The sequence below is a fragment of the Grammomys surdaster genome, unplaced genomic scaffold, assembly GCF_004785775.1.
Source record: "Grammomys surdaster isolate TR1022 unplaced genomic scaffold, NIH_TR_1.0 217, whole genome shotgun sequence".
Classification (NCBI taxonomy): domain Eukaryota; kingdom Metazoa; phylum Chordata; class Mammalia; order Rodentia; family Muridae; genus Grammomys; species Grammomys surdaster.
Window position 1 is genome coordinate 3,240,607 of NW_021604662.1, and position 13,154 is coordinate 3,253,760.

A 13,154-nucleotide genomic window follows, 5' to 3' on the forward strand; every position below is an offset into this window, starting at 1 on the left:
GGCTGAAGCAAGTCTCTTCTGAGAACCTGCTACATTTATTTAACTCTGAAAAGGTTGCCTCCCAAATTCTTTTCAGATTTAGTCTTCCATATATCCATCAAACTTTTATTATAAGACATTTTATTTCTACATTTCTTTATTGAGTGCGTGTATGCATATGTTGGGGGCAGGGGTATTGCACACTCTTGGAAGTCAAGAGGACAAGTCTCTCCTTCCAACTTTGTGTGGGTTCTGGGAATGGAATTCAGATCATCAGGCTCTCATAGTTGGGTGACAAGCATCTTTACTCTCTAAGCTGTTTCACCAGTCCCTACCCTAAGTTTTTATACTTTGAGTTTTATTGCATTGTTATGCTTTTTAAATTTCTACAGCTTATCACAATCCCTGTTTTTTTTTAAATGTTATGTGTTTATTGAAAATGGTGTCACTTGTTTTCTCAAAATTTACATAGTCTGTCATTTTCAAGTTTAAAGGCTTGATTTGATTCAGTAGTCTATCTTTCTCTTTCTTTCACACCTTTCTTGGCTTCTCCTTCCCTCACCCTCTCTTCCTCCTTCCTCTCTTTGTCTCTGTCTGTCTGTCTCTCTCTCTTTCTTTTCATCCCCTTTCCTTCATTCCCTCCTTCAAAGTATTTCACAGGTAATGCTTGGTACTATGATCGAGAGATGTCAGATGTCTGGTGTTCTATTATTATTTTTATTGTTATTATTATTATTGTTTTTTTGAGACAGGGTTTCTCTGTGTAGCCCTGGCTGTCCTGGAGCTCACTCTGTAGACCAGGCTGGCCTTGAACTCAGAAATCCGCCTGCCTCTGCCTCCCAAGTGCTGGGATTAAAGGTGTGCGCCACCACTGCCCGGCTATCATTATCGTCATTATCATTATTATTATTGAGCAATCTGATTCTTTAAGGTTGAAACATTTTCCAGAGGTCCTTACTCCCAAAAGTCACTTTTCAGAAGTCCATAGGCCCTTCTTTACTGTACTTCAGGAAGAGGCTGGAGTTACTATCACAGAACCTAAAAACTCACTCTAGCATTAGTTTTATGGGTAGGTCAGTTTATAAAGACAACTACTAACCTGGACTAAGTGCAGCTGCTTTTTTATTTTCTTTTTGTTTTTGTTGTTTTTTTTTTTAATTTTACTTATTCACTTTATATCCCTCTCACTGTCTCTCTCCCAGTCACCTCCTCCCACAATTCTTCCCCCATCTCCCATCCCCCATCCCCTCCTCTCTTACTTAGCAGGTTATGTTCTTCTTCTTATGTTTTTTTTCTTTTTCCTTTTTTTGCTTATTTCTTTTGGACAGGATCTCATGTAGACCAAATTTGTCTTGAACTCAGTACATAAAGATGAGCTTAAACTTCTGGTCCTTCTGCCTTTACCTCCTATGTGCTGGATGAAATCCTGAATCAAATCAAGCCTCTAAATATATGTATGTGCCACCTTGCCTGGCTTATAGGATGCCAACAGTCAACCCCACAGTCCTACATGTACTACAGAAACACCACAACAACTGAGCCTATCCTAACACCAAGCACCTGAGTGCAACTTTTTGTTTCAAATTGGGTACTCTTTTAGTATTATAAAATCGGACTATAGCCTGTAGCTGTCTTAAGTAGATACTGCATTATCTGTTGCTTTCAGATATATTCTACTTACTGTTTTTGTCTTTTAAAAGCAGAATTTTTATTACAAATGTACTTCTATGTAATCTATGCTAAGCATTGTGTTTCTCTTTAGCATACAAACGACTAGATGGTTCTACTGAATGCTGTAACAATCACAGCCTCACAGATGTGTGCTTTTCCTACAGAAATAATTTTAATAAACGTTTGGTAAGTTGTCCCAAAGGCAATCTTACTTGTCTGATATGATTATTAAAATAAATATATAAAGCTAAAACAAAAGCTATAATACCTTCTGTCTTTATCTACTTTGTGTCATTTAATTAAAACCTCCATGTTTCAGATGCCACATCTGAAAATGCATAGTGATATGATATCTTATATAGCAAAACATGGAATATTGAAATTTATAGTAGGTGCACATTAATAAATAACATGTTTTAATATCAAGGTCATTCCTAATCTGCTGGGTGACAAGAAAAGCATGAAGGAATGCAAACAAATACTTGTTAACATTGACTGATATTGTATTTTTAGCATACGTGTCTGCCTGCCCGGAAAGCAGTTGAAGCTACGCAAGTTTGTCGAAGTAATAAAGATTGCAAAAGCAGCTCAGGTTCAAGCTTCTGTATAGTACCATCCTTGGAAACTCACACTCGATTAATAAAAGTGAAACATCCCCCACAAATTGATATGCTTTATGTTGGGCACCCACTGCATCTTCACTACACAGGTAGGTACTACTGGAGTAGCTCTTCAAAGTCGTTAGGATCACATATGTTCTCAGTTGCTTTGATTCCATTTATTATAAATTTATTATAAATTCCATTTATTATAAATAAAGTTTTATTAACTTGTTCTTAAGTACTAAGTGGAATTAAAGTAACAGAAAAAATAACCAGCCTATGGAGAATGACACTCGTTTTTCTTCCCTATAATTTTTGCCCAAGTCAGATAGATAATCTCTCAAATGTTTTCCAAGAGATCACAAAATGTATCCAACTTCTGCAAAATAGTGCATGACACATGAATCTTTCGAGACAGGGTCTCATGCAGCCAAGACTGGCCTCAAACTCTCTGTACTACTGCAGACAGTCTTGACTTGCTGATCTTCCTGGGTGCTGGGGTTATAAGGGCTACACCACTACTCCCTGTTTTATATGGTGGTCCTGGGGATAAAACCTAGGGCTTCATGAATCCTAGGTAACCACTCTACCACTTGAGCTTTATCCCCAGGCAAACATGAATAATTTTATCACAATCATTTCGTAGTGACATGTTGATTGTACTAAATATATAACTTCTCCACTTTACTGATTATATAGTTCAACTCCTTTTTTATACAGGATTCCATATGTTACTTTTGAAAAATAGTATGCTATTTTTCAAAAGTAACATATACTTACTTAAATTATGTAATTTGGTACTTTTCAGTATATTCAGAGGTGTGCAAGTAAGTATCACTCCCTGTGTCTCCCCAACATCCCTCGCCCATGACACCACTGATATGCTTTCTGTTTCTATCAATGTTCCTATTCTCTATATTTCATATAAACTGAATATTTACAAGTTTCTTATTTTATGAAGCATAGTGTTTTCAAGGTTTATCCATGGCTGACCATAGTTTCTTTTTTCATTTATCAGTAGATGAATATTTATATTTTATGTTCCTCTTTAAAGAGCACTACTTTGTGTTTATTTTGCTTTTGTTTTTACATAGAGACTCACAGTGTTGCCCTGGCTGGCCTGGAGCATGCTACATACACAGACTCACCTCAAACTCATAGAGATATGTCTGTGGCTGCCTCCTGAGTGTCAAGACTACAGCCACACACTACCACACAAAACACTACTTTATAGTTTTGGGGTTGTTTGGTTTTTTTTTTTTTTTTTTTTTTTTTTTTTTTTTTTGGTTTGGTTTTTCGAGACAGGGTTTCTCTGTGTAGTCCTGGCTGTCCTGGAACTCACTCTGTAGACCAGGCTAGCCTCGAACTCTCGAACTCAGAAATCCCCCTGCCTCTGCCTCCCAAGTGCTGGGATTAAAGGCGTGCGCCACCACCGCCCGGCTGTTTGGTTTTTTTTAAGACAAGATCTCACTATGTAACCCTGGCTATCCTGGAACTCACTTTATAGACCAGGCTGGCCTCGAACTCTACCTGTTCTACCTGCCTCTGCCTCTGCCTCTGTCTCCCAGGTGCTGGTATTAAAGGTGTGTGCCACAATGCCTGGCTTGCTTTATAGTTATATAGTGAGAGACACCTGCATCATTTTCCTTGTTTATTGATTTGATGTTAAAAGTGTGACTCCAGGATGCAGCTATTGAGTAAATTCTCAATAAATGGAAAGATGGTTCTGTTTAGGTTTAATTTAGCAATGTGGACTGTGAGTTTTGCCTAATGACTGGATACATTTTAGATGCATTGGACCTAACCAGGATTGTGGAGACTACAGAGTCCAGGGGTTGACTCATGTTAATCTTTATCTTAGCACTAAAGAAGCGATCATTAAATAGCATAATAATTGAAGCAAATGCAATTTTTAGAATTCATCTCTTTGAAAGGCTAAGAATATGTTTGAAATAACTTATATTTCCAAGTCATACTTTGTATTTGGTAGTCATAATGGGTGTGTAGTCTGCTTTATTTTAGCTATAACCTTAAAAGCTAAGTATACATTAGGACATGAGGTTTTTCATTATACTATTTTTAGTGTATGTTTGATAATAACTGCTTTCTCTTTTTCTCTCACTACTTCTTTTTTTGTTTTCTTTTTTTGTTTGTTTTTGTTTTGAGACTTCATACTGTATAGCCTTGGCTGACCTAGAACTTGCTATATAGATCAGGCTAGACTCTCAAAGATTCTTCTACCTCTGCTTCTCAAGTAATGGAATTAAAGGTCTGGTTCTGATTTCTTTCATTCATTCATTCATACATACATACATACATACATACACACACACACACACATATGGTATATAGCATGCTTACACATGGTGTAGGAAAGGTTTGCTTGGCCATTTTAATAGACTAGTATAATTTTTGACTATATGGTAAATTTATAATGTTGTTACTTACTGTGCTATGAATAATATTTATTATTCCTTGTTTTTCATTTTTAGTGAGCATTACAAGTTTTATCCCACGTTTCAACTTTCTAAGCATAGATCTGCCAGTGATTGTGGAGACATTTGTCAAGTATCCTTTCTGGTTTGAAAAATGCTTTAAAAGTATGTTGTTTGTAGCATTATCCGTTTTACCCCAAATAGAGCATTACAATGTCTTATCATTTAATTGCTTACAACTGAAAAAGAGACCTTAAAGATGAAAGAGGTCAGGTTTTTACATATGAGGGGAAAGTCAATGAAGAAAACTCCATCAGCTAAGGACAAAGGTTAGGATACAGAAAGGAGGATCTTGTAGGAAGAGCAGCTGCATCCCAGTGGCCTGGCTGCCTGAAAGCACCTGAAGCACACAGACAGGACAGGCTCTTCACAGAAGCGTCCTGGCCACCAAAACTCTCTCCACTACTCTGCTAGCTCAGAATTCCAGGGGACAGTCTTCAGCCAATGCACCTCAGGTATGTCAGTCCACCATGTGCATGCAGTGCCCACAGAGGTCAGAAGAGGGTGACAGAAACGAGTTGCATGATTGTGACCTGTCTTATGGGTACTTGAATGGAACCCAGGTCCTCTGCAAGAGCAACCAGTGCTCTGCTGAGCCATCTCTCTAGCCCCATAAAAGCATAGTTTTACAGGAAATATAATGGGTATACATAAACAAAGCCTTTTTAAAAAGGCTGCAGAAAGGAAAGAACCCTTAATACAACTTGAGAATTTAATTTACAAGAACTTAATAATTGTTGAACCTTTAGTTAAGTCGTGAGGTGATGGATTCTGCCCAACTTTAGCTTATTAATAAATTTTGGGCAACTGAAGGATAAGTCTTACATACAGAAACCCATTCCACTGTTTTAAGGGAAGACTGCCTAAAAAAAGAGCAAGTCAGTTTCCATTATTAAAATAGAGATTATTAATCCCAGCACTTGGGAGGCAGAGGCAGGCAGATTTCTGAGTTCAAGGCCAGCCTGGTCTACAGAGTGAGTTCTAGGACAGCCAGGGCTGCCCAGAGAAATCCTGTCTCGAAAAACCAAAAAAAAAAGATTGTACCTTGGAGTCTATGACTTTGTCACAGAAAACATTATAAATTATAGCAAAATATAACAAAGCTCAAGAGTCAAAAATCTTTATTATCTAATATAAAATGAAATATGGTAACAATCAAAAGTAATTTTGTGGGCTGGAGAGATGACTCCTTGTTTAAGAGCACTTGCTATTCTTTCAGAGGATCTGAGTTTGGTTCACAGGCCCTTCCCTATAATTCTAGTTCCAGAAGATCTGACTTATTTTTTGGCCTACACAGGTATTCACACACATATACATAATGAAATAAATACCTTTTTAAGAAGTAATTTTGGGGGGCTGAAGAGATGGCTCAGCAATTAAAAGCACCAACTGCTCTCCCAGTGTACCCAGGTTTATTTCCAGAATCCACATAGTAGCTTAAACAACTATCTGCAGCTCCAATTCCAGGGGATCCAAACATCTGTTCTGACCTCCATGGACTTCTTGCATGCATTTGGTACATGTTTACACAGGCACACATATACAAATAAAATAAAAATAAATATATTTGAAGTAAATTTGGTACTGGTGTGTTGGTGCATGCTTATGGTCCTATCACTTGGGAGACTGAAAACAAGATCATCACCAGCCTGTGCAGCAAGACCCAGTCTCAGAATTTAACATAACGCTAATTTAGGGGCTAACATTATAGTTCAGTGGTAGAATACTGCCCAGAGTGCACAAAACACTAAGATTGGAGGTACTTTTTTCCTTTATTTCTTAGTCCTTCTGCATTCCTTTCTCTTTGTTGTATCATTAAAGGATTCCAAAAGCATAATCCTCTTAGGAATCCATTGTAGATTTGTTAAGTCTGTCTTTTTGTAGTTTGCTTTTCTATTGAAAGTTTTAAATAATAGAGGTATAAGAAAGAATGTTTCAGGTTTTGTTCGCTTTTTCATGTCTCTTTTTTTGTTGTTTTGTTTTTTTTGGTGGTGGTGGTGGTGATAGTGGGGTGTTTTGGGGGGTTGGTTTGTGTTGGTGTTGGTGGTGGTATTTTTTTCTTGGTTTTGTGTTTTATCTTGTTTTTGGAGGTAGAGTTTTTCTGTGTAGCCCTGACTGTTCTGGAACTTGGTCTGCAGACCAGGCTGGCCTCTAACTGCCTCTACCTCCTGAGTGCTGGGATTAAAGGCCACCACTGCCCTGCTTTAAGTGTTTCTTGTTTGCTTTGGGTTTTCATTGTTGTTGTTTGATTTTTGGTTTTTTATTGGAAGTGGGAGGTGTAAGAAAGAATATTAGAGACTTAAAGTAGAGAAACCTACAGTAATCTCACCTCCTAGTCCGATGTCTTCTCACTTCTCAAAAGATGATTTCCACTTTTATCTAATAGCTAGCTCCTTAACCAATCATTACCAGATATCTGATTTCTCTTTCTGGAGCTCTGGCTATTGTTAATGCAGTACCCTGCTTTGCCTTGGATGGTCAGTGGATTTTAAACTCTTTCCTGGATGCTACCCTTACTTCAGTGATTGGAGACAATGATGTCAAAGATCTGATAGGATTTTTCATCTTGCTTGGTGGCAGTGTACTTTTGGCTGCCAATGTGACACTGGGACTCTGGATGGTTACGGCACGGTAATATTTGCTCTCATCCACTGGATGGTTACAGCACGGTAAAATTTGCTCTCATCCAACAGAATTAAGTACAGCTACATGGTAATATCTGTTGCCATTGAAATTCTTAGTAGGTATGATATGTAAAGTGTTTCCTTAAAACATCTTGGCCAACCTCTTTGAGCTCCTAATATCTAGAGAATCCAAAAACTCGGTAGTAGAGGAGTGGAAGAAATGAAAAGCATAATTCCTGACTACATTCTACTTTTAAAGATTGAGTGTGCAAACTCTGAATGTTTGTTGAATAATTTGTAAACAAGTGAAAATTCATTCATGTAATACCATTTTGTGTGACTATATAGCATTTTGGAATAGTAAAAAGAAAAGCAGAATCTGGTAGGAAAACGTGTGTGTGTGTGTGTGTGTGTGTGTGTGTGTGCATGTGCACACAAGTCTGTATATGTTCTACTAGTGTTTGAAACCAGGGCCTTACTTATGCTACTTATGCTAAGCTTACCTGTCCCAGGTAAAATTTACTGCAAAGTGCCATTAAGATGATGTGGTGGTGCACACCTATAATCCCAACACTTGCCTGTATGTGTTTGAGAGGCTAGGCATAAGGATCATGAATTCAAGGCCATCATCTTTAGCTACATAGTAGGTTCCAGACCAGCACTGGCCACATAGCAAGACCCTGTCATGGCATGCATACATGTGCACATGCACTTGCACGCACACACGCACGCACACACACACACACACAATCATCATTAATGATTTGAGGGAGGCTAGACCTTGGTTAAATGGGAGATAGAGCAAGTGCTCTTGGTTTTATAACTCTTGTCTTTATCTTGTTTGAGAAGTATTTTAAAGTTTAATGGTATATTATTCTATACTCTGATTATAATTCATGAAAGTATCTGCTACCATGAAAGCAAAAACTCTGTACAAGTGATACCAAGTAAATGAACAATGTTGAAAGTAGATAAGGCCTGTGATGTGATAAGACAGTTTGTCACACAAGTATTACCTATTTCATAGTATAGGCCCACACTCTTTACAACATCCTAGCCTTGTTATATAGATATGCTGCAGGAAGGATCTCTCATAGCAGCATGGGAGCTCAGGCAGTTAGAGGTGAACTTAAGAACTAAGCTGAGTCCTCTAACAGACCACAGCAGAACTTCAGCAAATCTACTTACCAACTTCCTAGAGCTTAGCAGCTTAGAACTCTTCCAGGGTAGACCTTCTCCTTGTGCTGCAAGAACATTCAACCCTGAGCCATACTCTGTCCTCACCAGCACCTAGTATGTTTCTCTCTGTAGGCGGGATTAAACACCTAAGCTTTGCTTTCCATCTCCCCTAAGCTACCTCTGTGAATACACAAAAGAATGGCTGCACAAACTAAGATTTCCCAGAATCTACAAACAGACTTTTGAGCTCTAAAGAACCACGATTGATCTTGCAGGGTAGCAGTTCAACCCTGGGAAATTCAGAAAGTCATCTGGCAGATGTGACGCTGTTAGTCTTAAGAGTATATATGCACATACTGTTTCTGTCATGAAAAATACATATTTCATGAAACACACACATTAGAGGTAACAAAAGGCAGTGATTCATTCATTAATAGTCAGATATATACCTCCCTCCTGAAGTAAGGTACTTTGTAAGGTTACCTTTTTCAGAACATTAGTTCTCTTAAGCGCCTAAAACTTTTAAATCAATTTTTAGAAATTTTTTAGACTTTCTATTACAAATTTGCCTTCTTTCTTTAATAGAAATCATACACTGAATATCATTTTGAGATTTTATTAGTGATGGGTCATTGGTTACTAATAGTACTAAAGTCATACAAATTACTAACTTTTATCACAGAAAATATGGCATTGTTGTCTTCTAAGATCACTCAGGACCAAAATGTACCTGCATACTAAAAATGCACAGACCTTTTCAGGTAAAGCTTAGAGAATGCCGTGAAATACTCAACATTATTAACTTCATCGCATGCATTAAGCAGTCTACTAAATGAAAATGTATGTGTGTGAATCATTTTTTTCAATACTGAGGAAAACAATGTTTGGTGTGGTACTTAATAGAACCCAGGACCTCACACATGCTAGCTAGTATTCTACTACTAAACTATTATCCATAGACCATGAAAATATTTTAATAAGAGGAAATTCTATTCATTAACTTCATTTTCTGAGTGAAGGCAACAACAATACAAAACCTCATTTTATATTAGCTGCTGAACACCTCTGCCAGCTAATCTTTAGGGTCCGGGTTTGGGAGCTTCTCTCCTGGAAGTCCAGCAGATTTGTATGCAAATGGCCTCATTACTAAAGAAAGGAGATGTTACATATTGTCTCTTCAGCTTCACTGTGGGCTCCTTACCTCCCTGCATAGTGCATGAGCTATCAGAAGTGTTTAATGTGCTTGAATGGATGATGATTAGTGTTATTTATGGATAGAAAAAGCATGCTTCTATTTAAGCTGTAAAAAGGATTGTTAAAGATTTACTGTAAATATATGTTGACATAGTAAAGCTTGGAATGTCTTATGTCCCTGGGGTATTATCATCTTTATGGAAAAAATTCATTTTGGTTTCTGTAGAGCAATTAGAAAAACAAATTATATTGGAAAAATGAATTATGTTGGTGATTTGAAGAAGTATCTGTGTGTTGTCTCTTTGTTCAACAGTGAAACTTTATTCTCAGTGTTCCTATTCTGCATTGTTTACATTCTTAAGGTTTTTATTTTAATCATCCATAAATGTAAAAAAATGTATATATTATTTTTAGCATCTCAGTTTGAAGAGACACAGTTAAACTTGACTTTTTGATAAACATTTCTAGGTCATTGTCTATGTAACAGCAAATTGTAAACATATGCTTCCTAGTGATGTGGCTTTTTGTCATCATTGTGTCCTTGGTATTTATTGAGCATCCACATACTAGTGGCACACAGATTGTTATTTTTCAATAACTCTTTTGATTGAGCTGTAATTCATTTTAAGGCTTTAATTTGATTTTATAATTGTCAGAATGTAATGTTTAGCAATAAAAGAACAAATGTAAACCAGCATTTTATATTTATCATCTTCTGTTTCATGGTTTTTACACTTGACCTTAGCCAAAAGGCCAAGAAGCAATTGTCTTTTTAGTGTACTTTTTTCCTATAGAAATGTCCCACTTACATAGAGTAAGATCTTGATTCTAAAAGTGACCTTCAATTTCCATTGTATGACAGTTGTTACAGGCCTCAGAAAGAAATCTTCTAAGTGAGCTGCCTTTGTTTATAATTTTGGAAATGTTCAATTTAAGGAAAGAGGACTGCCACATTGCATTAGTGGTGTGTGCGTGTGTCTGTCTGTCTGGTGTTAATATTATACTAATATATTTACATCATAGTATTACAAAAGTATGTATGTGGAAGGAGGGTGCATGTGCATGTAGAGGCCAGAGGAAGACGCCCTTTTGTATGACTTTTCACCTTATTCCCTGAAGACAAGGTTTCTTACTCAATCTGGAGCTAAGCTGTTAGCCAGAGATCCCTGTCTGCACCCTCAGCAAGCACTTGAGTTATAGCTGTGCATGGCCATATCCAATTTAACTTAGGTGCCAGGGTCTGAGGTCAGATGCTTGTGCTTCCATAGAAACCGCTCTAACCTACAAAGTCATTGTTAGCATTTTGTCTAAGCTCTGCTCCACGGTTACCTGGCAACAGCCAGATGTGCCTAACTCACTATAAGAGGCCTCTCACTTGCCTTCCTGCTCTCGCTCTGTGCCCTCCTCCCTTCCCCCTCTCTCCCCATTCCCATCCCCCCTCTCTCCACGTGCTCATGGCTGGTCTCTACTCCTCCCCACCCCCCTCTGCCTTTCTTTGTACTACCCTCTTGTCCTGTGGCTGGTCCCTCAGGGGGAAGGGGGGGAAGGGATGCCTCAGCATGGACCCGAGGAGGCACCCCCTTCCCCCATACTTGACTACACTTACACCAAACGTATTCCCTCTCTCCCTATCTTTTTATAAAACACAATAGTCATCTCTCCAGTCCATCATTAGTGTTTGGCACAATTCTACTCCAAGTTTATTTGTGCTTTTAGGAATTCTTGCAAAGAAAGCATTTAGTAATTTGCTAGTGGCGGCACTGGCCAGTAAGCTCATCTTGGAAAGTAGAGGCAGAATAATCAGGAATTAGCTTAGCTTACTGCTTTTCATCATTCAGTATTAAATTTATTTGGGGGTACCGTAAGCCTGGGGATCCAACCGAAGGTCCTCATGCATATTTAACCAAGTACTCTAGTCCTGTGCTCCATCTCTCCCCAACTCACATTTTCACAAAGGCCTTGTAACATGGCCTGGAACCCACAGAGATCTGCCTGTCTTAGCCCATCATGCGCTAGGAGTAAAGGTGTGGACCACTACTCCCAGCAAGTCTAATTTCTCTTTTCTAGGTCCCAGACTTTTAGACCTCATCCATGGCATTCCTTTCTTAGGTTTCAACCACTTCGTTTCATAACTTTAATGGCTTTTAATATGTCTTTTTAGGTTTTATATATCACCTGCATTGCTACAATGCAGGGACCACTGTGCAATTTCATGCACTTCTCCTTTATGGAAATACCTAGCAAAAAGGTTAGTAATCAGAAGTTTGTTTGGCAACTGTACAAGGAAGCAAAATAGAATTATGTAATTTGGGAGACTTGTAGAAAAATATTCTCACACTAAAAATAGAGATGCAGTTTATTATATAAAACAGGTTAATGAAAATAGTGATTTATTGAAGGATATGTATAAACTAATAAGCTAGACTTTCAACTTGGCGGTGTATTAAGTATTTCCCCATGTTATTAATATTCTAATGTTGCTTCAATAGCAATATCATATGGCTGTGTTAAATATGACATAGTTTACATAATTCCTGTTATTTTTCTTTTTACTTTTTTTTTTTTTTTTGGTTTTTCGAGACAAGGTTTCTCTGTGTAGTTCTGGCTGTCCTGGAACTCACTCTGTAGACCAGGCTGGCCTCGAACTCAGAAATCTGCCTCTGCCTCCCAAGTGCTGGGATTAAAGGCGTGTGCCACCACCCTCAGGCTTCTTTTTACTTTTTTTATTGGGTATTTTATTAACATTTCAGATGTGATCCCATTTCCCCCCCAACCAGGAACCCCCTATCCCATCCCCCCTCCTCCTGCTTCTATGAGGATGTGCCCCCACCCACCTGCCCACATCTCCACCCACGAATTCCCCCACACTGAGGCATCCAGCATTCACTAAGCCAAGGACCTCCTCTCCCACCTGGTTGTTTACGCCCTGGGAGCTCTGGTTGGTTGGTATTGTTGCTCTCCCCATGGGGCGTGCAAACCCTTTCAGCTCCTTCAGTCTTTTAACTCCTCCATTCGGAACCCCATGGTCAATTCAGTGGTTAGTTGTGAGCATCTGCCTCTGATTAAGCCAGGCTTTGGCGGACCTCTAAGGAGACAGCTATATCAGGCTCCTGTCAGCATGCACTTCCTGACATCCACATCAGCGGCTGCCTTTGGTGAATGCACATGGGATAGATACCCAGGTAGAACAGTTTCCAGACGACCCCTCCTTCAGTTTCTGTCCCACACTTTGTCTCCATATTTGCTCCAATGGACCCAAGCACTCACACTTGGTCTTCCTTCTTCATGAGCTTCATGTGGTCTGTGAGTTGTATCTTGGGCATTTCAAGGTTCTGGGCTAATATCCAGTTGTCAGTGAATGAATACCATGTGTGTTCTTTTGTGATTGGGTTACCTCACTCAGGATGATA

At 38.6% G+C, this 13,154-nt stretch overlaps 1 protein-coding gene across 1 annotated transcript in view; it reads left to right on the forward strand.

Annotated features, from left to right (window-relative positions):
• Window positions 1-10,446, forward strand: part of Mbtps2 (membrane bound transcription factor peptidase, site 2) — a 53,038-nt gene extending 42,592 nt beyond the window's left edge. The window contains exons 8-11 of the mRNA XM_028772714.1: window positions 1,742-1,836; window positions 2,164-2,359; window positions 4,745-4,820; window positions 7,160-10,446. Of these exons, the coding sequence (XP_028628547.1) occupies window positions 1,742-1,836; window positions 2,164-2,359; window positions 4,745-4,820; window positions 7,160-7,382 (590 nt within the window). The 3' untranslated portion in view covers window positions 7,383-10,446. The remainder of the gene's footprint in view (window positions 1-1,741; window positions 1,837-2,163; window positions 2,360-4,744; window positions 4,821-7,159) is intronic.
• Window positions 10,447-13,154: the final 2,708 nt, after the last annotated feature.